The sequence below is a fragment of the Passer domesticus genome, chromosome 7 (assembly GCF_036417665.1).
Source record: "Passer domesticus isolate bPasDom1 chromosome 7, bPasDom1.hap1, whole genome shotgun sequence".
In the NCBI taxonomy this organism is placed as follows: Eukaryota; Metazoa; Chordata; class Aves; order Passeriformes; family Passeridae; genus Passer; species Passer domesticus.
This window is the reverse complement of record NC_087480.1, coordinates 44,213,947-44,241,258: the sequence shown is the minus strand read 5'-3', so window position 1 is coordinate 44,241,258 and position 27,312 is coordinate 44,213,947. Positions and strand designations below refer to the sequence as shown.

Below are 27,312 nucleotides of genomic sequence, written 5' to 3'. Positions count from 1 at the left end.
CAGTATAAATATTAGTCCTGATATATATTGAATGCTACAGTGGAATTGCAGTCCTTTTAAGCTGACATGATTTTGCTCAATTGTCACATCATTTTAAGACTACATAAATACAAAAAACCCCATATTTATGTGCATATGTACACATATGGGTAGGCTTTTATGTCTAAGTTTTACTAACTAACAGTGAAAATTAATATTTAATAGTGTGGGACGAGTTTTCTTCAGTTGTGAGGCTACCTCATTTGTGTCCTTGACAACAAACAGCACTATGATTACAGATTTTCAAAATAATTGATGTACTCATATGGAAGTTAATACTGGACTTCAATATTGTAAAAATAAAAGGCTTTTGTCTCTTTTGAATTCAGAGCATCTATGAGCACTCTGAAAAACACAAGCTTTTGTACTGTAGATACTTTACCTCCTATGAGTAAGACTACCTTGTGTTGTTATCATTCACTTACTAAATTTCCTTCTCAAAGTTGTGCATGCAGTTTGCCTTTCTCAAGGAATTTGAAACATGCAATTTTCATAAAAATTCTCTATTTTGAGAAGGTGTTTATTTAAGCTGAAAAACATGACATCAGAGTCTTGGATGTGACAAAACTACATTGGGAAGCAAATATGTGTAGTGGTTAGAAAGAGATGGACTAATAAATATCAACAGGTTATTGTAGTCCTGAAAATGTCAGATAAGTGTACCAGTCCTTTTCAAGCAGGGTATTTCGTATAGACTGCAGGGCAAAGAGAATTTCTGCTGGGACTCCAGAGTTTCCATTTAGGCAAATGGGTTCAGTTAATTGCATGACTATAGTTTCTTACTCAACCTCTCTCTGCCTGAGCTCATGCACCAAATGGCAGATATCTAATTAGCTGGTGACAACTTGCTCAGATTCAAGCAAAATATTTGTGACAGGTCACTGCAGAATAATCCAGATTTGTTTTTTATTGATATCTACATGAAGTTGCTTTAAAGAGGCATTGATATTCCAGAAATGGCCTGAAATTTTCACATTCTGATATTTTCAAGCCTTTATGCCTGTAACAAAGATCTTAAATACAGATGTATGCAGGTAAGAATCTACCATTATCAGCACAGAAATAAACACACACTGGGCACAGGCCATAGTGAGCACAGACTTGACATCAGCCAGCCGCAAAGCAGCTTCACTAAAAAAGCTACATAACCACTCAGGCTGCTGCTAAATCTGACTTAAGGGGAAGCAGTTAATACAAACCACAATCCAGCATTACACTTCTACAGCCACATGGCTTGCAACCCATAACTTGCCTAAGGCCAGAAAGCACAGGCATGCAAGTCTGCAAAATACTATGTAGATGTGTTCATAAATAGTATTTAAAGCGACAGATTTAGAAAAATGATCCTAGCTTGACTCATGCAAAATATGGAAAGTTCATTTTTCAAACCAAACACTACAGTGTAAAAGGCAGCAGGAAAGCCAGGAATCATTCAGAGTCATCTGCTACTTTAAAGCTGTGACCTATATCTAGCAGCCAAGGAAAAGACATTAGAAGACAGAGCTTTACAACAACAGGAGATTATTAAGCATAGCAGAGAAACAATTGCTTGTTGCAATTACAACTTCAAAGCAGAATTTAACTCTCCCATCTGCACTGTGCATCTCTTTTGTATGTTTTGAATTTGTTCCACTATGAATCTCCCAGTGCTGTCACATGCCATCTATCCAAGAGTGCTATGTGCTGCCAACATGGGATCTACAGATGGGTCAAAGAGGAAAATTTTGCTCTAACATGAAAAAGCAAGGAAAAAAAATCCTGCACTTGAAGAAAGCTAATGCTGATAATTAAGGGCATGCCCTTGATACCATTCAGCTATCCAATTTTGCTATATCCTATAATTTATCCTTTTCATAGCACTTATCAGGTTCATATGTAAGGTACCTTGTTTAGATGCTGCCATGTTATCTGACATGAGCTTTGTCCTGGGAGCCAGCAGTATTTTTCCTCCAAATAACAGATTATACTGAGGTAGTTGCACCAAAGATTAGAAAGCCTGTTCATCAAATATTCATAAAATTTTAGCTGTTCTATGACCAGAACAATCTTTTAAATGAATGACTAAAACAAGCAACATCCCCTCCCTTGCTCAGGGCAATTTACCTATGGAATAATATGTGAATTCAATTCAAGAATTCCCCCAAACAGATTTTCCTGAGGGACTGGGAGTGTGGGGGGAAGAAGAATATATATACAAATACACACTGCTGCATTTTTGAATTCTGATATGGCAAGCAAAGCAGAACAAAAAACATCTGTCAGTTCTACACAGCAAAGCCCAGCTCCCATATGCCACCCTTTCTCAAGAGAGGATTACTGTTTTAATATGGTGAGTTCACATCATCTATTCTGCATTCAGTGGGCAAGCCAAAGAAAAAAAATATCTATCTATATAATATGATTTAACCCTGATCCACGCACATAGCCCCAGAAGTGGCCTTTCTGTGGGGAAATTGTGTGGTGACCAGAAGAAAGCAGATTTCCTTAGGCTACTAAGCAATGGTAACTGCAACTGCAGCTGCTGCTGCAGCCTCTGGCCAAACTTCTGCTTGCTACAAACGCCCAGAGCCACTCTCTGACCAGGTAATCTGCACAGCCATAAACTCACCAGCTCCTCCAAATCTTTGTCATATTATTTCATACTGCTTTGCAAGTGGGTTTATTCAGTGATGTAACAGTGGTCCCTGCTTCTGCAGTATGCTTTCTGTTGCCATGGAAGCAGTGAAACCACAGCCATCGCCTGTGTCCAGCACTTACCAATGCCTGGGAGCAAAGGCAGACTTGGCTGCAGAGGGAAGAAAGCACCTGGACAAAGAGACAATGACCTGCAGTCACATTTAATGCAGTGCAACTTTGCCAACACACTAGATTGTACTGGAAAAGAATTTCAAATAATGTTTCTAATAACTGTAGCAGCTACTGTCTGCCTGAGAAGCACAAAGAAAGGTGCTTTCTTCAGCTAAAGAAGTTTCACCAACAGTGCTTCTTTAGGGGGCCAAGGTCTTGGGTTAAACTGAGCTCTAAAAAATCAGCTTGCAGTCACCAGAGACACCTACTGATTGCCAAGTTTTCTTTTTGTTGATGGAAAAATAAATCACTCCTAAAAAGTCATTCTGGATGAGTCAGAAGAGGCCTATAGTCCACATCTATGAATTTCATCTTTTAGTTCCCCACTCCTTTAAATGTTTTTATGAACTTGATTGGTTTTGCTGAAGCAAAGCATAAACAAACAATTTTATGCTTTATGCTAATGTTCCATGACACTTCTCTGAGTTTGCTTGAAGGTGGGTAGAAAAGCTGCCAGGAGCAGTGCAGATCCTGTGAATATGACTATCCAGCACATGGATGCATTCATAAGTCACACATTGCCACACCTTATTTTAAGACTGCCATGGTTGAAATGGACAGGAGGTGTTTCTGAATTAGTTACCACCAACATATTTTCTTTTAGGAGATCATATAGATGAGATGCTTATTGTGGTGGACTGCCCTTAGACAAACACTGGATGTCCACCAAAGCCTCTCTATCCTCCCCTCAGCCTGAGAGGGGACAGAAAATATGACAAAAGGCTTATGGGTCAAGACAAGAACAGAAAGAGATCACTCCCTAGTAACTCTCTTGGGCAAAACAGACTAGACTTGGGGAAATTAGTTTAATTTAGTATGAATTTATTAGCAAATTTATTGCCAACCCTATTGACAGCTAGGAATCTACTGCTGGCAGCACACAAAGGCTGAAATGGTGAAGTGGTACCTTAGCTGTACCTTGGTCCTGAGAATGTGGTTGTTCTAGCTGAGTCTCAAGTGAGGACCTAAACGAGAGCCCAGAGAGAAGGGTGGGACATGCACCTAGACATGTCCATGTTTGCCCATCAATGTCACCTTTAGACTAGTGCCAGTCAGACCTGCCCCACACTGGGACACAGGCACTGATGAGCTTTCTCGTTCTCTGTTTGACTAGAATCCCATGGAGCTGTGAGAATCACTGAGCCAGCTATGCCAGAGCATGCTGGCAGTGGATGTAGCTGTCCAGATCACAGCTTTGCAGGAGGGCCTGATGTCTCTTTGTGATGCTGAGGATGACAAACAGTTCTTTTGCAGAAGATGTGCTGTGGGTGAGGAGCTGTGTCACCAGGTGAAAGAGCTATAGGAAGAAATGGACAGGCTACTCACTATTTGAGTGAATGAGCAAGAGGTAGACCGATTATTTTCAGAGACAATACAAAACTCTCAAGACTTTTGGGAGTCTTGAACCTCCAGAGCAGTGGAGAAGCAGGTGGACTGAGAGCCCTACATGGTAATTAGTCAAAGGACTGATAGTCAAGGGCCTGTTAAAGATGAAGGCTGGAACTGGATCACTGCATATCAGGAGCAAGGTTCATCTTCCTTCTCAGTGTTTGACTGACCCAAGGAAGTGCTCACAGCACCTGACAGAGTTCAAGAAGCATTTGGACAATGCCCTTGGGCACATGGTGTGATTCTTGGAGATGGTCCTTTGCAGGGCCAGGAGCTGGTCTTGATGATCCTTGTGGGTCCCTTCCAACTCAACGTGTTCCGTGATTCTGTGGCAAGCTATGTCACTGACAAAAAGTAACCGCTTTAGCTAACTCATATATAACCCCACTCCTAGCTCTATCAGAATCAAACACAGGATTAACACAACTCTTCCTGCCCTTACAGCAGTCACACAGCTTGCACGGTATCTTTCCCATTAGACACATGTTTATAGTGAGTTTGCAGAATAGAGGCTGGCTACTACCTTTTATTTCACTGTATCTATCATAAATGCACTCTTAACTGGCCTTTAGGTAGTCCAATAATAAAATATAACTTATAGCAGGAATTTTTCCAGTTTCTAAAATTACATCATAATTTTTGAGCTTGTTCGTTCATTTTACCAGAGAAGCACCTGATGCCCCTGATTCTCCCAGAATGAAGCAATTTAGTGTGAAACAGGCAGAAAAAGTACTCTTGAATAATTTTTATTAGAGTATGCTGACTATTTTCAAGCTGGATTCATGATTTCACAACAATCAAGGCCGATACACTAAATGCAATTAAGTGGTATCACTCATTACCCACTCTCCCCAGTTACAGTTATATATTTGGCAAGAACAAAGTCTTACAACAGCTCCTCAACTCTTGCTGTTTTACTGCTGTTTATTTGCTGTTTTCTTGGTAGTGGGATAACCCACCAGCAAAGTTAACAAAAAGTGACTACTTTTATTTAAAGGCTAGACTTGTACTGATGGGTATGAACTGGACATCCCCACAGCACTCTTAGTAATTTCCTGGAATTTAGTGCTGATAGACAGGAACAAACCTCCTCTTCTCACAGCTCCTCTGTTCCTAGTAAGCCCCCCAGGCTACCCCTGCTACCTGGAGGCCCCTGACCTGCCTTTTACAAGGCTACCAACAATTGCTCTGACTCCTGAGCCAGCAGAAACCCTGTAAATCTTTCCTAACAGGGTTAAGACAAGAATATGTGTTGGTATGGCAACGTGTGTTGCAGCTCTGAAAAGTCTTTTTCAATGATTTGGAGTCAGACTACAGATTTGCGTTCCACACCTGCCTGCAGGCATGAAGTACATTTTTGATTTTACCCTCTCATGATGCTTGTCTACTCAGTGCAGAGCATGGATTGGCATATCCACTCTGGATAAATGAAAAGAGAACAGCTAGAAAAGAAAAGGGGCTGATGAGAATCTTCACCTCCATTGCCATAGCAGCCAAAATACCAGTAATGACCTGAACAAAAACAGCAGGTAATTTCCCATTTTTCCCCAAAAGGAGAAAGGCAGGAAATAAACAATGACTGCTTGAGTCATGCTTGTCTCCTTGTACATTAAAGCTGAATATCACAATACAAGAATAAGCTTATAGGCACAAGACAATTTTTGCAGACCTTATTAATGTGCTACAAAGAATGTAATTGCTATCTTACACACATAATTCCTGCAGGCCTTCTCTAGGGTACCTCTCATTGACATCAACAGGAGCTTGCCTGAGAAAAGGCTGCAAACTTTGATCCATAAATAGGATCTTAGCACATTTCACCATGGAAACAATTGCTCGGGTTAATTCCGTTCTCTTCAAGACTGTAGCAGTAACTGCACCAGATGCTTGACAGATCAGAGAAATCACATGCCTCGGTATTGCACATGGGGTTGAAGAGCTCAGTTTGGCTCAGTCCCAGTCACACTACTCCCCCTGACTGGCACTAAGACTGAGGTGAGCTGTCATTGACATCTTCATTTCAAAAAGGGTACACCTGCAAGAAAGGAACATTGATTGTATAGGCATGCTATTCCCTGGAACGTTCTACTGCTCTGTTTCAGAAAAAATATTTCCCAGAAACAAGATAAACGCCGCAGACTCCCCAAGGAGCATCCCGAGCACCCTGATGCCCTCAGGGATCCCGTTCAGGTCTCTCAAACCCGTGGGTGCGCGCACAGATCTCCCGCCGCAGCCGGAGCATCCCCGCGCGTGGGCGCCCCGCCCGGGGCTCCCCTGGCCCCCGGTCCCCGCCGGGCCCGGCGCGAAGGAGTTAAGCTGGCCGGGACCCCCGCCCGCCGAGCCGGCTCCTGACGTCAGCCCCGCGCACGGCGCAGCGCTCGGCGCGGCGGCGGCGGCGGCGGGGGAGAGCCGCGGCGGCCGGGCGGCTGCGAGCGGCCGGGGCAGCGCTTGGCCGCCGCCCGCAGCCCCGCCAGCATGTCCGCGAAGGAGCGGCAGAAGGGCAAAGTGACCAAGGACAGCGTCACCCTCCTGCCCTGCTTCTACTTCGTGGAGGTGAGTGGCCGCTAGCCGAGCGGGCTGGCCGGGGCTGGCGGCGGGCGCGGGCAGCGGCGCGGAGCCGATCGCGGGGAACGCGGTGCGCCCGCGGGGAGCGAGCTCGGCTCCGTGCTCCCTCCGCACCGTCTGATGCAAAACCCTTACGTGATGCTCTGTCTCGCCGAAATCAGCATCGACGCTCCCTGTAAGGAGCTATAAATTAATGTCCTCTTTCGAGCCTTTTGGAGCAGGAATTATTTCTGAGAATTACTCAGAACATGAAAGGGTGCCTCTAATAAATCGGACTATGGCACAGGAACCTCTCGGGAGGAAGACATGTTTCAAGAAGGGCTGGCTTCCAGGCAAACGCCGCTCACATTGCTTTGATAGAATAAAAATCATAAGGGAATGCTTAGAAAAATAGAAATGCTCTCAAATAGGTAATCACTGATGTATTTTTGCTGAGCCCTGAAGTATGTGTTTCCTTTATCGGAGCTAAAAATGTCTGTTTGGAAAACAGGATGAGGTTCTCGGCACATCTTCTAGGGCAAAACCTGCCATGGCTGCTCAGCTGGTAGCAGGTGGAGTTGCAGAGACACTGGCTGCTTGGTGTGTCACTTGGAGGCACTTAGCCTCCCTGGAAAGTACAGTCACTTAGGTACTTCTGGAAGATCATGAGTAGACACAGTTTAAGCTTAAAGAAACAGTTGTGATGTGGATTTGTTTAATGGCACAGCAGAAAGAGGAAGGTACAAATGTTTTATGGGTTGAGGGAAGCCTATCATGTGACCCTTCTCACAGGGAAGAGAGCCTGTGGCACTTTCAGGTACCTAACTTAGGTAGGAAATAGATTGTGAAAATAATGTGAAGAATTTAATGGTAAAATACGGTGTAAGCTAACTAAACCTGGCACTCAAAAGCATAAAATATATATAATACTTAATATATAAAAATACTAAAATATAAACATAGGGTGAAACATAAAATATGTTTTCTCTCAGAGGCACTTGAAGGGCTTTGGAGGTTCTCTAGAAGGTAAAAGGGGGTTGGGTTCAGAAGGAATTTTAGGTAACAGTGGGATGTTTCTGTTCTGTAAGCACCTGGATATGGTCAGCAGCTAACACTAAGCTGGAACTTAACAAGTTCCACTTAACAAGTGGAACTTGTTAAGCACCAACTGGAAAGCTTAACAGAGACTGGTTATATGGAAGCATTGAGCTCATCCTATCAATGTGATTAGACCTGCTCAGAAAAGCCCTTGCTGTGCCATGTACCTTATATTAGCTTTGCACAGGAAGCAGAGGTCACATTTGGAGAAGCCCCTAAGAAAAGGTAAGGGCCTTCTTCACTCTGTGCTCTCTTGGCTGCTTTGGGAATCCAGACAGGAAGGGAGGTTGCTGTACCTCAGCCTGAGCAGGATTCTAATGCTGGAAATGATGTAGGGGTCCTGCAAGACACAACAGAACTTGTGCTGTGCTTTGGCCTGCAGCAAGATGAGATGAAATGCAGAGCAACAGGACAAAGTGTGTGCCTGCTGCTCTTAAGAGTTGCCTTATGTAATACTGATTGCATCCATATACTTTCCCTAGAAGCTCCCTGCAGCTGTTACAAGGAATAAGCTGAAGGATTCTGTGAGCAGCAAAGAACCCACGCTGAGCTCTGCTTACAGCTCCCACATGAGGCAGGCAGGTTCTCCACTCAGGTCTAGACTGTTAGGTCCCGCAGCAAGTCATTCCAAGCTTCATTTAAAAACAGGTAGAGATCTTTTCAACAAACAATTGCTCTGAGGGAGTCAAAGCCCTCAATTAACAGCAAGGTCTCCTTATGAACTTTTAAGACTTCCATGTTATTCAGTCACAGGAGCAGTCAGCCTATGTGAGCCCTTCCCCACCAGGAGTAATTTCTAATTACTGAACTACAGACTCACAGCCCTTCTTGAACTGAAAAGCAAAAGCAACATCACAAGAAAAAACTGACTGCAATACACCCAAACTTAAACATTGATTAGGAAACTTTTTGGTGAGTTATCAGCCCTGTTCCATTACACAGCATGAGGATTTGAAACCATTTCCCACTTTTCAGTTGAGGACTGAAATCACTTGGGTGAAAGGGTAACAACAATTCATGTGATACTTGAAAGGAGCATGTAGCTTGTGTTCCCTGTGAACGCCCACTCCGCGTTTGACGCATGCGCACCGATTCTAATCAGACTAACGAGAATGCCTTTCTGAGCTTTGGAGCACAGCAAATTGCCAGCACTTCAGCAGCATCAGGGAAAGGACATGACTTAAAATCTTCTGTTGTGATTGGCTCAAACAGAACCAGATTGAGTTGTACTCCATGAAGAGGGATTTATTCAGAGATCATTTAATTGCAATGAGAAGTTTGCAAGTGTAAGGGATAGAGGAGTCACCCAGTGTGGTTGACGGGCATTACCGTGTAACGAGGATTTCCTTTGTAAGCAGGAGGTAAGGTCCTAATGCAATCCAACAACAGCCAACTGCTTAGACCCCAAACTTACCTACTTTAAATAAGGCTTTCTGAAATTTAAAGCTTTAATAAATGGGTGGTAAGAAACAGGCTTTCAACCTCTTGCCTTCTTGCCTTTGAATGTTGTCGATTCTTTTATGTTTTTTTTCTTTTGGCACTCATCCACTTCTATTTTCCCTCTCCTGTTCATAGAAGACAGTGCCTTCCCATTCTGAATTGCAACAAAAAACTCCATAGCCCATTAAGTTTCCACTTTCGAACAAGAAAAGTAGGGCTTGCTGGCATCCACTTTCCAGCAAGACCTATTTAGGAGGTCGAGGCCCACGGAAAACCACATTGTTTAGAAAATAAATTTCTAAAAATATGCTTTTTTTTTGTTTTCCTCTTGAATGCTAGACAAAAGCATAGAATTGGAAAAAAAAATGTTGACTTGAAAGATACTTAATTTTTTTTTTCAACATGGCAGGAAAGAGACATATTCATGTTATAGAAATGAAATATATTTTAAAGAGTGAAATGAGTGAAATAATACATGTAACAACCACTATAATGCAGGCATGCAGAACTTAGAAACAGCAACACACAAACACAGTTCTGACACTAAGGGGTTTCAACTGTTAAGATCCTTAAGAATGTGTTATGAATGAGATTAACTCCAGTAAACAATTGTGTATAGTGGCAGTGACTATCAGGCTCAGACAAAAATATGATTACACAGAATGTAGACAGGCCAGCTGCCCTGGAGAAAAGGAGACTGAGATGGGACCTCACAGCTGTCTATTCACATGGGAAAAGATGAGAGGCAGGTACCAATCTGTCCTCTCTGATGACAAGCAGCAGGACCCAAGGGAATGACAGGAAATTGTGTCGAGGGAGGTTTACGTTGGATATAACACAAAGATTCTTCACCCAGAGAGAGGCTGAACACTGGAACAGGCTCCCCAGGGAATTGGTCACAGCACCAGCCTGACAGAGTTCACTGTTTGGACAACAGTGTCAATATGGTGTGACTCTAGGGGATAGTCCTGTGCAGTGCCAGGAGTTGGACTTAGGTGATCCTTGTGCCCCTTCCAATTCATATTCTGTGAACTGATGGATAATTCAAATCAGCAGGTGTTTGCAACAAAAGAGTTAAAACATAAAACTAACATGCTCCTCTTAAGATCATTAGAGCTATTCTTCGTTTACATGGGAAAAGCAAAAGGAGAATCAGGGTAGAGCTTTGAAAGACGGGGAAATGGAAAGAAAATTAAGAGACAGCTTCAGAATAATGTGGATGGATCATTCTCTAAAAGCATTAGAGGCAAATAAACACATTTTCAATTACATGTTTTCCAGTTTCATGATTCATAAAATAAAGTAACTTGATGACTTATCCTATGTTTCGTAGGAATGTTTTAGAGGTTATTTTAAAGGACTGGTAATAGTTCTGCTTAGCAGAACCTCTGATTAGCACACACTCCTGAGAGCTGAATAATTTTAGATTGCCTTATGCACACTTACCTGAAGGGCATGGTAATCATCACCGTCAGGCAGTTAGGTCTCTTTTATTCCTAACTGTTCTTAAGGCATTTTAGGGTTCTGTAGACTGACTCTATGGGTTATCTGAATTTCATTTGCATAGCTGAGAATGACAAAGCTTTCCATGAAAATTCATAGCCACTCTGGCCTAGTGGGAATTACTTTTCATGGTAAAAAAACTTCTACATACCTCTGGGAGATCTTGAAAATTAGTAGTCCTGGATTAAGTTTTGGGTTTTGTTAACTGACTTTGTTTTCAGCACATTCAAAGTACATAATTATTGCGTTCACTTAGAGAAAAAAAATGTTGATGTCTTGAATTTTAATATCAATCTGAAAATCTTCCAGACTTACGTAGTTTCCATTCCTGGCAGAGTGGTCACACTTTGGAGTCAGGACAGACAGATTTCTCTCAGTGAAGGACATAGACTGTCTTTACTCATGCTCTCCCATTTCAAAAGCTCCTGGTTTAAAACCTGTCCTCATGGAAGTTGCATAAATTTTGCGTTTGACTTCAGTGGTATTACTGCTTCATCCAGTGCCTAATATGTGGAAATGCAAAAGGTCAAGGTGGTGTCAATCTGCATAACTCGATGCATTTATTCTCCAGCTAAATTGTGTTGCTGTAGCACAGCCTTCATCTGCTGGTTGTGTAACTTCCAGGGACTAAAATTGGAGATATGGGATATAAGGACATAATTGGATATAAGGGACACTGTCCCTTGTGCAGTTAAATTTTCTTCCTTATGTTGTCTTCTGGACACTGTGTTATGAATGCATATGGATACAGCTTCTTTTGCTACATTTTCCAGAGCTCAGCCAGGCCTTAGTCAGTTTAGAATCACTTCTTCCAGTGGTAGAAGGCCACTTATTTTCCTTGTTCCCCAAAGGAGTTGGAATTCTCACCAGCAGAAAGCGCGAAGATCTGTTATCATTGTGGAACTCCAGGCTGCAGAACTCAGGGGGTCATGAGACCCCACTGAAATAGGTGCATGTAGAGAATGGCCGCTGTGTCTCAGTTACAGAGCTTTACTTCCTTTTGTTTCTAACATACGCTGAGAGAGCTGAGCTTGAAACATCATTTGGAACTCAGTAGCACTTCTTAGTCACATCTGGAATGCTTTTCAGCTGTTCAGCCATGCACGACCCACAATATTTAAATTGCAATGACCTGCAAGTCGTGTATAGGTGTGACTGCAAAAGACATTAAAAATAAAAAATCAGTGGAGTGAAGTGATTAGAATGAGAGAGAATAGGCTGTAGGAATAAATCTTTCTTCCTAAAAATAGGATGTTTGGAACTAATGTAAGAATTAAACTGTAATGCTGTGCCTTGGAGGCACGGTGTAGTCATATTTCTCTCTAGACTGGTTTTCTGTTATACTTAAATTAATTGGGGGCTGCACCCAACAAAGATCCCCAATAGCAGAAGATGAAATTATCCCATTGCTACTGTCAAAGAAGCATAATATTTTCCAAATATGTATTTTTCTCTCAAAAGAGTTAACTATGTGTGAGAGGAGGAGAAGGAGAAATACACTTAGCTCTCTGCCCATTGAGCTGACCCAGTCACGTGTCTAACTCTCAGAAGACAGATGTCACATGTGTTTATAAGGCTGCATTGCAGACCAATATCCCCAAAATATTAGGGGGCTATGTGAGACCTGAGGAGGCTGCTATGCATTCAGAGCAGCTGTATAACTCATTGGCCAAGTCATCAATGTCGCATCCTCCTGTCACTTCTGTGCTTATAGAAGAGCTGTACAGCCTAAACAATACCAGTTTCAGCAGGAGATGACCATAAAAGGGGGATGAAAAGGGAGGTGTCACACCTGTGCTCTGGCTCTCTTTGGGAAACAAATGCAAATGCCACAAGCTAGATGTCCCTTCTGGTTTTGCCTATATGCTTGGCAAGTGTAGAGTTTGAGTAGTTCTCAGTGAAAGAAGGCCCTGCTGCCTTTTCAGTCCAGCAACATCCTCTTGACCTAATACTTCCAGTAGTAAAAAAAGGCCTGAATATGGTAGAAATTAATGGAGATACAATTTTTTAAATTACTACCTCATCCAAAAATTTATAATCCTACCATCTGTGATCTTCCTTTATAAAAATCTATTACTCTGGAGCCAAAGTTAATAAATACCAGCATACTGTGGAACCTTAACATGCCCAGGAACTGAGCTATTACAAACGTGGTATCTCGTCTGATGGTCCTGTCACTTCAAAATTCCATTTGTAGGGAGTTCAGAAGTGGCTAAATAGCATGGGAGGAAGCCACTGGAGAAGGGCTGGCACCTACAGGATTATTTTTTTTTTGTATATATGTAAATCAGCTTTTAGAGAGTACAATAAATTGTAGCATTGTGTAGGGACTGGCAGCTTTGTCCCTTAGACATGGAGTTTTTGAATAAACTTCTGGCTGAAATTTGGTGACACAGACCTGAAAATACCAGCCTTTTGCTGAAGTACTGCTGTTCTTGATTTACCATAACAGTGCAGCAAAAGCATACATTTTGTAATCAACAGTACCTGTAATATCCTAAATCTCAGTGTATATAATTATTAATTTATTATAACAATTATTAATTTATTGTAATTATAATTGATGTAATCAAATAATAATTAAGATAAGGAGTCATCAATTATGTTTGAAATCACACTGAAAAGAAATGCATTACTGGTGGTTTTGTGTTTTAAATTTCTGCCTGAAAACTTACTTTAAACACATATATTTAATAGAATATATATATAAAAATATATAATATAGAAAATTTGTAAAATATATATATAGATTACTTCTCCCCAAAAATATTTTTGTTAAACAATTTTCACTTTGTTGGTTTCTCCCTGTATAATTGCTGCTTCACATTTATTTATAAAAAAGGAAAAAGGAAAAAGCACTGTTAGGGTGACTGTGCATTCAGCATGACTGAGATTTCTGAAATAAAAAGAAATTGTATCATTGGCATATCAGCTCTGTTTTAGGTCTTACACATACTGAGACCTTTCTTTCAAGATTTGGTAAAAGATAAGGATAATTTGAAGAGTTACATGAAGATAGCTGTTGTATTTCCAAAGCTAGACTGTAACTGGCAGTCGCAAAACAATTAAGTTAAATTCTAAAACCAATCCTGGAAATACATATAACTTAATTTTCCAAAATGGTAATTATAATAGATTTCAAAGACATCTGGGATTTGAAATGCAACTGTAAGTTGAAATGAAATCAAATAGCATTAAATCTAGGCGAAGAAAGACCATTTTATCATGTATCTGTACACAATTTCCACAAAAGTTAAACAATGGTGAGGCACAAGTAATTTAGAGAAAAGACTAATTCCTTCTAGCTTTGGGCCAGATGAAACTTGCATCCAGAAAAGGGACAAGGAGCAGCAGAAACTCGAGTTCAGGCAGAAAAGCAAAAAAGCCTTTATACAGATGGAAGCCTTAAATTTCTGAAAAGACAGAATGCCTTCTTTTATAAGCCTGCAACATTTAAGAATTAAGTTTAGAACATAAAAATAAATTGAAAAATCTCACTTTTCTGTCAAGCTAGTCCCCTGCTCTATAGGCATGCCATGTTCAGTGCTCTCTCTTCAGAGAGTCATGGGATTCTCAAAAATGAGAAAATGGCAGAATTTGGCTGATGCCATTTCTTAATAGTGGCCTGTTCTGGAAGGTGCTCAATCACAGTAATGATAATGACCTCAGTATTCACCCCGGTCAGGATAAGAGAAACCTATCCTCTTTCCATTCCCTGCTCCTGTCCGTTGTGAATCTTGCAGCAAGGTACCACAGGACAGCAGCCAGGGCGGCTGAAAGCTGCAGTTGCTGTCAGTAGTTGGCTCAGGAACACCTTGTCTCCTCCAACCCACTACAGCCCTCTTTCTTGTCTCATCCATCTGTTGCGCCTTGTCATTTAGACCATGAATTCCTTGGCACAAGGATCGACATTTATGATAAATTTAATAGAGTCTTCCACAATGCACAGCCTTGTCATGGGAACTAAACATAGTTATTAATTAGACCATCCTTCTCTGAAAGACTTGGCTGATGTTTTTTTCATGCTGGGAAACCAGTGGCATTCATTTATTATCTCTTTGAGGCAACCCTGTTTATTTACTTGATTGCTTACAAAGATACCCAATTCCCAGTAAACAAGAGAAACATCCAGAGGCAGCTCCACTCAGGAAGGGTTGCAGAACAACTTTAGAATCTGAGAAGTTCCTGGCCATCCAAGTCTAAAAATTATTTACAAAATATCCAAAGAGGGTATCAGGCATCCCATAACCCTTTATTTCGACACCTGGCCTATCATACCATCTTCAGTCTGCATCCGGCAAATCATGTCTTAACTTCCTCTGAAAGCTACATCCATGCTGCTTCTCTCTTTTCTGCCTACCTTTTATACAGGCAACATCACCATGGGAGCTGGGTATGAGCTCATGGTAATAAAGAACACCCAGACAGCACAATTTAGCAAAGCAAGTCACATAACTGCAACCTACAAAACAGGTTCAGACATCTGAGTACGTGACATTCCACAGCTGAATTCTCACGAAGCCCATGAATTTTAAGATAATTATTTTCCTGAAGATAAATAGGGACTTTTTGCTTAGTTGAGTGCTGACAAATACGAGAGTAAAATATAAAACTAGCAGTGTACAATTTTAGAGAAGCCAGGGATTCCCAGGTTCTATCCACTCCAATAGGACTTCCCTACTAAGCCTTGACCCTCTACTCTTCATTCAGACTTCTGTGATCTGTCATTGTGATAGCTGTCCTGTGGCTCTTGGCCAGAAGAAAGATTTGTTACATGCCCCATCTGGTCAGAGGAGTTGTGCTGCTGAATGCTGCTTTGGTTTGTCCTGCACTATATAACACAGGAAGTCTTCTTACAACATCTCTGGGTATTTGCATCCTTGTTGAACTCTTGGGAACAGATAATATATTTTCTGATGCTTGGACTATTCCTCACTCAATACAGTAAAAAGCTTTTAAAATATTAATAGTGTTAATTATTATTAATAGCAAAGTTCTGTGGTTTACTGAAGGCTTTTAACTTACAGTTTAAGAAAATAGTAAGGTGGGAAAACACAAAAAAAAATCTCTTTTTAAAAAATAAATAGATCACAAATCAAACTTTTTCAGTAGCTATGCTGATTATCCTTCTGACTTTAAGGCTCTAAGCTGAACAGGGTTTGACCATTTGGGTTAAACTTTAAATTTACAGGTCTAAATTAAAAGCTAAACAGGGATCTTTCTCCATTATCCATCCAAGGAAGTAAGAGTATAAAGACTTATTAGTCAGGATTAGTCAAGAATTGACATTGGGGGTTTTATTATTCTAATTAGGCACAGGAAAATTCCTATTCCATTTTGTAATTAAAACAATACACATTCTACCACCTAATTATATTTGACATTTTCAAGGTGTTGGGCGCCGAAGTCTATAATTACAGAAATGCTGCTGCCTTAAGCAGAACACTCCATAAATATTCATATATTAAAGAGTCAGTTATACTGTTTAGAAGACTTTAGAAACATTACCCTTTTCTTTTTTATAAATGTTAGACTTGTAGAAGACATATTTTATATTTGTATTTTTAAAAATATGGGAAGAAAAATGTTCTTTGGGATATGACATACTGTATATAGCAAATTGACTACAGACTTAATCATTAATATTGTAAGCAGTTATGTTAGAGGTTCATAATCCTTTAGAATTATATCTTTTCTTTAGCAGAACAGATAATTAGAGTCAGAAATAATATGGGAGTCCTGTACTGAAGTCATAAGACAGTAAAATGCAATTCCTTAAATTCCTTGATTTTTAAATTAATAACAGAGTCACAGCTTACATACAGTAATTTAAAGAAAAAGTTATTCACTACCTTTTATTTTAGTGTTCCACAATAAAATACCACTTCAAATATTGCCTATTTTTGATAGTTGAATACTGCCATTTAAAACAGTTGCCTGCCTAAAAATACTGTGATCCAAGTAGAGTTTGCCTTGTGGCTAATGCATAAACTATTGCTCAAGGAGAGACTTTCCCTTCCTGATATTGGAGAAATGGAAAATACTGAAGATGAAACTCTGAATGCAAGGTGTTTCATGAGTGTGGGCCTGCTCTGTGTTTCCGTTCTGGGAAATTAACCTTTGGGGATGTCTTGATAAAAGGGCATCATTTCTCAAAAGAAGGGACAACAGGCATCTGCTTGTTTTGTCCATTTAGCCCACTGGAACAAGTCTGTGTCCTGTTGTAAGGTGCTTTGCCCAATGGGACATGGACCCTAAGTCATTAAGTATGACTTTCAAATAGTTATTAATAAATGACATTGCAAATGTTTCAAGAGTTAAATGTAGTGCAGAAGGGAAGTTGAGAACTCAAATGCTGTGCAGAATTTCAATGTCCTAGCAAGAGCAGGACAGAGTTAGTGCAAGCTCCCTGCACACCAGGGCAGGGTACACTGTGGCAGCCTTTGGGTCCAGAGGCCCCTTATCCCAATCAGCAGGGCTCTGTGAAGGCAGATGTTGAGAGAAGAGCACCCAGTTCCACAACAATCTAAATTATTCCCAGAGTATGAAGAGTTCAGGGAAGCGCTAATTCATCCTGCACATCTATGTAATAACTGGAAGCAGTCTAGCCCATGGTGACAAATCATGCATGCTTGCTTTGTGGTCAATCAGGCTGCATTCAGCACAAAGAGAGAATTATATTATATTATATTATATTATATTATATTATATTATATTATATTATATTATATTATATTATATTATATTATATTATATTATATTATATTATATTATATTATTATAAAAATATGTATTATATAATGCATCCTGCTAAAGAACTGAACTTCTTCCTGTGATGGGCAAGAAACAGAACTTAATTTAGTGACATTCTATGTGATTATTCCATAGATATATACATATTTCTGTCAGATTATATATAGTTATATATTATATATTCACATAATATGTATCACATATTGTGTATGTTATATGCTGTACATGATATGTATGTATGGTATAGTATGTGAGTGCAAATATGGATGTGTTTGGGTTATACATATATATACATATCTGCACTATTTACTGAAGCAAACTTCCTAGATGCCTGCTCTTATTTCTGTAATGCTCACAGCTAGATGATAAAAGAATTATGAACGATAGTCATCAAGGCTCTAAACAGACTGAGTCTCGCCAAGTTTAATTGCTTTTTTGGTGGAATTGTAAAATGGATGTGCATTATCACATATTTAGATTCTAGGAAGGACTGGATACTGGTTTTCATTAACTATCACTTTGAAACTTCATGCAAAATGGCTTTGATGTAAAGACTGTTATATATGACGGAGAGTTGCTAAAGGACCAAAAAGGGTGATTGATGAACAGCAGAGTGCTGGGGCCCCACATGGGAGACTGCAGTCCTGATACTTTCCTTAAAAAAAAAGAAATTAAATCAAAGTTATTCTATTAATGATTCACAGATGAAAAGGCTAAATTATATGTGCTAAAGATTGGGCTGGGTGTTTTGACTAGCTTGGTAGACAGAGGGTTATTGATATCAACTGAACAGTACCATGTCTCCAAAGAATTAATTATTTAGAGATAGTAAAACAGGCATGACAAGGAGCAGTGAGATATAAACAACAAACATCAAAGGGATTTGTTAACAGACTATGTCATCTTTGCAAAAGCATTGCTATTCCATTTCCAAAGAGTAATTTGTTGCTTTCTTCTCTTCTAGTTGCCCATATTGGCATCTTCTGTTGTTAGCCTCTATTTTCTTGAACTTACTGATGTCTTCAAGCCAGTTCACTCTGGATTTAATTGCTATGACAAGAGTCTGAGTATGCCATACATTGAACCTGCACAAGAGTCTGTTCCCTTCTTGATGTTGCTTAGTCTGGTTTTTGCTGGACCATCAATTACGGTAAGTTTGAAGTGCTAATGTCACTTAATAAAGATTTTGAACAGAGTTTCAGTTGGCATAAAGAAAATAGCTCCTTTGGTTTCAGTTAAGCTATAGTGTCATGCAGGTTAGTTCCCTTAGCATTTTAAACTCATGTTTCATTCTTGTGTAACAAAAGGAGATACACTCCTTATAACATTCCCTGTGGCACTTCATCTACTCTCACTGTCTTGATGGTGGGGTTTAATGTTAAGAAACAGCATCTACAGTTGGATGAGAATAGCTTGAATCATTCTGTTACGCTGTACAAATATTTGAACTTTTACAGACAGGGCATCTCCATACTCTCTGATGCATCAAAAATCATCAGAAATGCAAGATTTTTTTTTAAATGCAAGTCTTTCACAGTCCTGAACTTGCCACTTTTGTTAGAACTAGCTTTATTCAGAGAGAAGGTATATCAATCTTGTCAGTCAACTCAATTACATTTCCTAAAAAAGCACTGAAACACCTCTAAATGATAAGTTAGTCATTAAGAGCAGGAAAAAGTGGGCTGGTTTAATCATTCACCCAAAGGGAAGAGATGATTTCAACAGAACAGAAGTATCCTGTCAGAATGAGCAGCTGGGTCAGTATTTTACAGAAAAGTAGAAATTGTCTTTTATATATATATAAGACAATTCATTTTGTCTGATTTTACTAGTTCAGATAGGAGCCTAATTCTCACACCACTCCTGTCTGGCAAGTGGAGACAGAAATTCACCTTGAGTGGGTGATTCTATGCACCTAAAAAACATGATCAACCTTTTGAACGATCTCTTCTCCCCCCTGACAGCAATGACTATGCATCTCAGTTAGGCACTTCTCAAAGGCCAGCTGCAAATATAACTCTGCTTCTAGCTTCTCTTAATTTCCTTAACTTCAATCAGTTAATTCTTTTTATGACACTATCCAATTTACAGTTACAAAATCTATAAAATGTGATGCCTGTATAAAAATTATCAAGTGCTGTTCTCACTTTGCTTTCCAAAATGTTTTTTCTTTGTCTTTTTTTTTCTTCCTAACTGAACAGTTCTTACTGCATTTAATTTCCGTTGCTTTAGAAACCATTTTTGGAGGATTTTGCACAACCAGCAGGCTAAAAATTGTACATTTAGGAACTGGGAGCTAAGACTCTAAGTGATTCTGGTACAAATGATTGCTGCAAACACCAAATACTGTGACAAAAGCAAACCATTAGTATTGGGATTTGGCTGTGTTTCTGCTGCGAAAAAGCTGGACTTTCCTGAGACACTTATAGAAGAAATCTATCTAGGCTTACTTGGGCCACAGTAGGTGGGAAAACCTGGCTTTTACTTGAGAGGGTTTCTGTTAAGCCTAGGTAATATCAAACACCTTAAATCAGGATAGAAGATGCATTTTTCATGATATATTATTTGTTAAGGGCTTTGATTATAACTCAATTCTTTCACCATTGCATGGAATTTTGCTATAGGAAATGTTATTCTTGCTTGAATCATTCTACCAGCAGTACAGAAATTAATCAGAAGCATGCCATGTGAGGAACTCAAACCCATACTTGAGCATGCCTATAAAAAAAGGAAGTTTGATAATGAAAGTAAATCCCAAAGCTTCAAAGTACAATTAGCTAAAAGCTGCAAGCCTTGGGAAGATGTAGTTCATTTGTATTGATGTGAGCATGAATGTGATGCCTCTGTTGGTTAGAGGCTGGGCAGTGACAGTGCAAAATACACAACTTCCTTCTGTTGCTCTGAAGGCATTGACTCCTTATTATTCGATACCACTCTGGAATTAAGGAACTAGGGGACATTTCTGTCCAATCCTTCCCTTTTTCTTTGGAAAAATAGGTTAATGAAGCTCAGTGTAAATAGATTACAATTGTGCCATGGTCACATTGTAGAGTTGAGCATTTTGTAAGTTAGTTGTCATAAACATTTCAATTGATTACACACCTTATAAAATCTGTAAAAGATAGAAAAGAAAGCATGAGCTTTGTGAGGAATTGAGGATCTCCAGTAATGTTGCATATCCTGGCCTCTGTCCACACTTCAGGGACTTATTGCAGTATAAGGCAGGAGGTCATCAAGACAAACATTTTATGAGTTGTTTTCCCAAGCCATTATTACACAAGGATCAGTTTGGCTTTGGGGCTTTGTGTTTTGGTTTTTCTCTTTGGGTTTTTTTCTCATTATTAGTAAGTAACAGATGCATTTAAACAGGTCTGTTCTGTAGCCCTGAAGGGTTATAAAAAAACCCAACTACCTGTATTATTGACATATGTCTCATAGCTTGTGGCACAGATTAAATTTTGTGTATGTATTCAAAAACTTCAGGAGACTTGAGAGTAGAACACCTGGACTTGAAGAAATTACCAAGATATTTTATGTCTAGAACACAGATACACCTGAATTGCAGCATGATTTCAATTTGCTTCAAAGAACTCTGAACTCTGATCCTCTGATAGATTTTCTCTCTAGTTACTCATTCAGAAATGTTAGGACCAGTTATTTAATCGTATCAGTGAAGATTCAAACTCTTACCAGCCACTGACTAAAAACCTGCTTCAAGGTAACAATGTCCTTTCCAACAGAGATCACTAGGACATCAGATCACATTGATTTGGGAAATCAATTCTCAAGGAGAGAAATTCACTGCTGGCAGTTTCACTCCTATTGCTCGTTCTACTCTGGGAGGTTTTTTTTCTGTGGAAATACCAGCCTCTGAATTTTCCTTGACATAGGCCTTGTTGTTTTCTGCTCTATCACACAAGCTAATCCATCTGTTTGGTGTTTTCCCTGTACATTCCCTAGAACTTGGCTAAAAATTATTAGAGTTTTTCTGAGTTTTAAGTTTGGAATACTACTGGTTTCTCTGTGAATCTTCAACAATAAACTGATCAAATATAGACAGATAATAATGGCCATATTTCTCAGCTAATTAGAATTCCTTAAATAATCTTTACCACTGGCTTTTCCATGTGGTAAGAGAACCTTTGCAACTTTGATCTTCCTGGTCAAGAAATTTCAATTTATTAAAACTTTAGTTAATAAAGAGTTAGACTAAACTTTTCCACTTTACCTGCCTTTTCCTCAGATGGAGGTGTTACTATAGACAAATACCACATGTAATTGCAGCAGATTCAGTATAATTTGTTGCATTATAAGCTTTGTGCATTGCATGCATTAGTATTCAATGCAGCTGTGGATAGGAAAATGACTCTGCTTTTGCTGGTGAGAACTGCCTCATTAATTGCAATATTTTAATTCAACCCTTACTCTGAACTCTGTACAAATCCTGTACAGAATTCAAAATGGCTGCACTACTGAACAAGGAAAACAATAAAATCTGAGAGTGCAAATGTATAAATGTGTCTGGATTTTCCAGAAAGTGACATAATTTTTTTTTTACGTTCTTCGTTTTATAAACCTTTGTTTAGGGTTTTGGTCACAATCTGTTTTGCTTGGTGTGCTGTGAGGGACCATAAGGACAGAACTTTTTCTGCTGCTGTGGATCAGGTTAAAACCCAAACCAAATCAAACAAATACAGAAGAACAGGCTGTCACATAATTAGAAGGTGCTCAGGATTGCTTGGCCTGTGGCCAAGACTGAATGCTAAAACCACTTCAGGAGAACTAAGACATTGCAGTGGCTCTGGATTATTTTAGAGGCAATACTTTATAATTACTGCTTTTTTATTGTAGAAGCACCAAGTTTCAGCTGTAGATCAAGGCCTGAGCACTATATACTCTATGCCATTTGCATGTAATTTCAGGGCCATCTTCTTGTCTGCCCTCATTCAGGCTAAGTTGCATTACTTTATGTTTACTTATTGATATAAATCTTTTAAAGTTGAGTGCATGTCAGTGGATGACATTGGTTGTATTACACTTATATTACAGCCTGTTAAATTCAATCAGGATCTTCTGAGTAAGTGCTACATTCAATTTAATGGCTCCTTTGTCATTGCAGATAATGATAGGAGAAGGAATTCTCTACTGTTGCCTGTCCAAAAGAAGAAATGGGATTGGAACAGAGGCCAATATTAATGCAGGAGGATGCAACTTCAATTCTTTTCTTAGAAGAGCTGTCAGATTTGTTGGTGGGTTTCAATTGTTACTCCCAAAAAAAAACTTTCCACACACATTCAGTTTTCACCATGCAGGTTTGCTTCTCTGAAACAGCCTTTCAGAACAGTGCAGAGTTGTTACTAGCATAGATCTTCTGCTAGAAAACATAAGAAACAGACTGCAACAGCAGCCCCATACTCAGTAATGCACCATCTACACTTTCCATTTCCCCTTTCCTCTCCTCTACTGTTGTCAGTGTTTCTAAAAGAGTAATTTTTTTTCCTTCTCTGCCCACCTTGAGCTGGCTGCTTTTTAATGATTTCAGTGTATAGCTTCCCCTGCCTGTCTTCAGTGCATCATAAGGATTCAACCCACCTGTCACAGTATTCAGCATGACAGTGAAAACTTGTCAGAAACTCTCAGTAGGTTTGACATTCTTTTTCTGGAATGTGTTTATCTGCTTCTCAAAAAGGGCTAGAATCTGGCAACTTAAATGATAGAGGAACATGTCAAATTCTTTCATTTTACTTTGTTTTAATTGTCATTTATGAAAAACTCTACTTTGAAAGGCAACTGGACTTTGATCCCCTTCTTACAGTTAATTTCCTCTCCCAATGAGTGGCTAAAGAAAAGGTTTACTGTGTTTCAGAAATCTTTCATTAGAGAAGGTTGCCTAGGCAAAGACAACCTGCAGGGCAGCAGACTGAAAACCTGGTAGACAACTATTCTCTGGGTTTTGGTAATCTGGCAAACAGAGAGGTAGTGACAAGTCAGGTTATGCATTCTGTGATCAGTAAAGCTTCATAAGAGCAGCAAAGGCTTTGTGGATTACACCATGAGCCAGGAGGACTGTAAACATAACCCACATCCACTTCTCCTGTTTGGTATCACCGAGGAAACAAAGACACATTCATTTCATCCCAAATTCCCACTCTGAATTTGAAGTTTTTTTCATATTTTAATGGCTTTAACATTCTTTCAATTTTAGGATGAAAAATTTATCTCTGTGAATAAAAGTAGGGAATTATAGATAAATCTTTAGGAGAAGAGCAGGTGAAAATGTTCAGTAAAGCAAATGCATTACTTCAATTGTCTTGTAAATTTGGCATTATTAATCAGTCTGACGCATTGATCCCTTATGAAATAGACTTAAATATTTGGATTAGTGACAAACAAGGACACAATACTCATGAAACATCAGAGGTGTGAAAGTAGCCAAAGTTATCAGCTGGTGATTCTGTGGTAGCAAAAAGAGAACAGATCTTCAGAGCAATGATCTAATGGACTGTTGTCCATACTCCTAAAAACCTGTCTTCCAGTGAGAAACTCCGAGGACTGGATAAGCACATATGCTCTCCTCAAATAGTTGGATACTCTTTAGTCAATTCAGAAAAATTCTTTTCAAACTGAAGCAACTCCAGTGTAGCTCTCTTGATGAAAAGATGTTGGAGGACATCAAGACATTAAAACAAAATTTTAAGTATCAACAGGAAGAAAATGTGCATAAACTATCCTAATTTTTATATTAAAGAATTCAACTTTGCAATAAGGTTTTGTTCTGCATTTAAATTATCTTATTCTGCATTTAAAGTCTCTCAAGTCCAATAACAAAAGCCATCAGAGCTCTGTTGAATGTACTTTGCACAATTAATCAGCCTAATTAATGCATATAATATAACTAACAAACTCTTGAATTCTTTCCTAGGTGTTCATGTATTTGGTCTTTGTGCAACTGCTCTCGTTACTGATATTATACAGCTATCAACAGGATATCAGGCCCCATATTTCCTGACTGTTTGCAAGCCTAACTATACATCCTTAAACGTATCTTGCTCAGAGAATTCATATGTTGTGGAGGATATTTGCTCAGGAGCTGATCTCAATATTATCAACGCTGGAAGGTTGGTTCTATTCTTCATTGTGTACATTTTAAAGTATTCATTTTATTGTTTATTTTCTGTTCCAGTTTCAAGATTTTTTTTTCCTAGTTAAAGTCTGAATGAGTTAAAGGTGAATGCATAAATGTCTTTTTAGTGATGTTCAATTTTCTCCATAAAGGTATTAGTCTAGCAGTGGGCTTTGGAAGACCTTGTCAGGTTCCAAAGCACAGTCATTAGCAGCTGTTCTGCCCCCTCAAAGGAGGCAGTTTCCTATACAATTGTCACTATGTATAGCTTTACTGCTTATGGAAGTAGTGTAGGAGCAAAGTTCCCTGTAACAGGCAGGGGAAGAAGTCTCCCAAGTGCTTGGTCTGAGACCTCTGTATAACATACATTACAGCTTGGGTGTTTGGTAGTTGTTGGACAAGTTTGTTTTCTGTTTCTCTAATTAATTTTTTTTTATATAAACTTTTATATAAAAGCATTGGAAAATTTTTTTTTTTAGAGGAAATACAACAATAGTACAAATCTGTGTGTCCCAAACCTGTGTTTTCTTGCATGGTATTTCTAAGTGGTTTTTCATCTGTTTCCCCATAAACATTTGCTCTTATTGGGATATTGCCAGTGAAGCCTGATGCTTGCAAGCAGTGTCTTCCAACTGCATGGTGTCCCAGGGAAATCAGGACATGATTACATAGGAGCAGGCAGAAAAATTTTCACAATTACATCTCATTCATTTCATTATCTCAAATATGATGTCTACTGCTTTGAATTGACTGCCTGTAGCCATTCCAAAATCACCAATCATTCTTAAGTTTAAATACCACCTCTTCTAAAAAAACAGTGAAATTAGTTGTAACATATTAAGACTAAGCAATCAGGTTTTGGGTGTTTCTGTTTCCCTAGAAAAAAAAACATATCTTGATATCTCAAAGTTATTCCCATCATAGAGGATATATTTGTCTCTCTATAATATTCTGGCACCACCCACAATTTCTCCTTAATTCAATTTTGTTGCATTTTCCTTTTTTATGTTGCTATTTCCTTATGCCAGTCTCACCTTTACCACTGCAAGTAGCACTTGCTACTGGTTCTTCAGTAGCACTTGCTACTTCCTACAGAAACTATGGAATAACTTAGAAGTTATGTAGAAACTATGGTATAACTTCTACAGTACAGGAGGTTAATTTGACTTCAATAATTTCAGTTTGGAAGGAACTTGTTCTGAATTTGCTAATGCCCTTCATTTTTGATTTGTACTTCCCAGAAACTTTGGCTCCAGAAATTTGCCTCTGGACTCCTGTATGAAAGCATAGAGAGGAGCACATAATTATCCAACTGGTTACATCAAATAATTTTTCTGCAACATCCCCAAATATCCAGTGGTTCCTATTGTCCATCTTTTCCTCTATTATCTTCACAGAGCCTTTTCAGTCACTTTTGTTCAGCTCTCTAGTGAGGTCTCTGTCCTCTGTCATCTCTGATGCTCTGACTCAGTGTGACTCTCTCCCTCAGTAGGACTCATTGTTGTTCCCCCTCTGCACATCCTCATGCATGCAGATTTAGAGTGATATACTGTCATTTGAGTTCAGGACATGTTTTCTTTGAGACCTTTGTTCACCTTTTCAATACAGAGCCATACAAAAAGGCTACATATTTTTAGCTGGAGTTATATTCATTTGAGATTAAAAGATAACAAATAGAGGAACAAAAGCAATGACACCATTAGAAAGTACTGAGAGTGCATTTAGTCTGTGTTTGCCCTGAAAGCATGTGAATAGAAAAGAGAATAAAGATAAAATTGACTGTGCCATTGTGACACACCTTATATGCTAATAAAATGCCATCAAATTCAGGTTAAGTGCTAGAAAAGTTCATAGGACTCAAGTATACATATTAGCTCCACAGAGACTCTAAACAGATTTATGTTTCATTAAAGCCTGCAAAGGGTAAAGGAGTTGATTGGCTGTTATAAACATTTACCCTATTTTTTTTTTGATGCCTTTATTCCCCAGCCCTCAAACCTGAGCTTGTTCTGCAGGAATACTATTTGTGAAAGATTTGTTCAGGCAGGTTAAAAATAAAATAAGATGAAGAAGAATTTAGATCTGTTTTTAGAAATGCAAATGGAGCCATGCAGATTTCATCTTGGCCAGAATCACGAACCTGCTAGAGGCATAGGCTCAAATTGAGGTCAGCAGAGTGGCATTCATACTGAACTACATGCACATTTTTAATTGCCAATTAATTATGTAGAACACACAAGGCAAAATGCATAGGAAAGAAATTTAGAAAGCAGACTCTGCTGCTCTGCAGAACAAATGTCTGTCTGAGCTAAAGAACTGTGTTTCAGTCTCTGCTATTTTAAACTAGCTCACTCAGGTGTTGCTAGGAAATTGACTGTACATGGAGCCCAGTTAGGATGGCAAAACCCATCTGTGAAGCCAAATTATATGAAGTATTTATCCCAAGCTGAGCTTTCTCAGGTGAAAGCTGCTGTTGTGACTGAAAGGTAAACATACTCTTCTTCACCAAGACATGCAGCATGTTACATATCTATGCCATTGTAAAGAGAGAAATCCTCACTGTATCTGACTCATTC

General features: G+C 39.2%; 2 protein-coding genes and 1 long non-coding RNA gene across 3 annotated transcripts in view; 1 reads left to right on the top strand and 2 right to left on the bottom strand.

The window, feature by feature from the left end:
• The window catches only part of PLPPR5 (phospholipid phosphatase related 5), a 146,701-nt gene extending 144,002 nt beyond the window's left edge, over nt 1-2,699 (bottom strand). The window contains exons 1-2 of the transcript XR_010366301.1: nt 2,648-2,699; nt 1,924-2,035 (exon numbers count right to left, since the gene is read on the bottom strand). The gene's annotated coding sequence lies outside the window, so the exon portion shown is untranslated. The remainder of the gene's footprint in view (nt 1-1,923; nt 2,036-2,647) is intronic.
• A 3,552-nt stretch (nt 2,700-6,251) lies between these two features.
• Nucleotides 6,252-27,312, top strand: part of PLPPR4 (phospholipid phosphatase related 4) — a 29,668-nt gene continuing 8,607 nt past the window's right edge. The window contains exons 1-4 of the mRNA XM_064428140.1: nt 6,252-6,828; nt 18,578-18,763; nt 22,733-22,862; nt 24,536-24,731. Coding sequence (XP_064284210.1) covers nt 6,751-6,828; nt 18,578-18,763; nt 22,733-22,862; nt 24,536-24,731 — 590 coding nt within the window. The 5' untranslated portion in view covers nt 6,252-6,750. The remainder of the gene's footprint in view (nt 6,829-18,577; nt 18,764-22,732; nt 22,863-24,535; nt 24,732-27,312) is intronic.
• The window catches only part of LOC135305036 (uncharacterized), a 112,565-nt gene continuing 95,261 nt past the window's right edge, over nt 10,009-27,312 (bottom strand). Inside the window, exon 9 of the long non-coding RNA XR_010366302.1 lies at nt 10,009-12,015. This is a non-coding gene — a long non-coding RNA (uncharacterized LOC135305036). The remainder of the gene's footprint in view (nt 12,016-27,312) is intronic.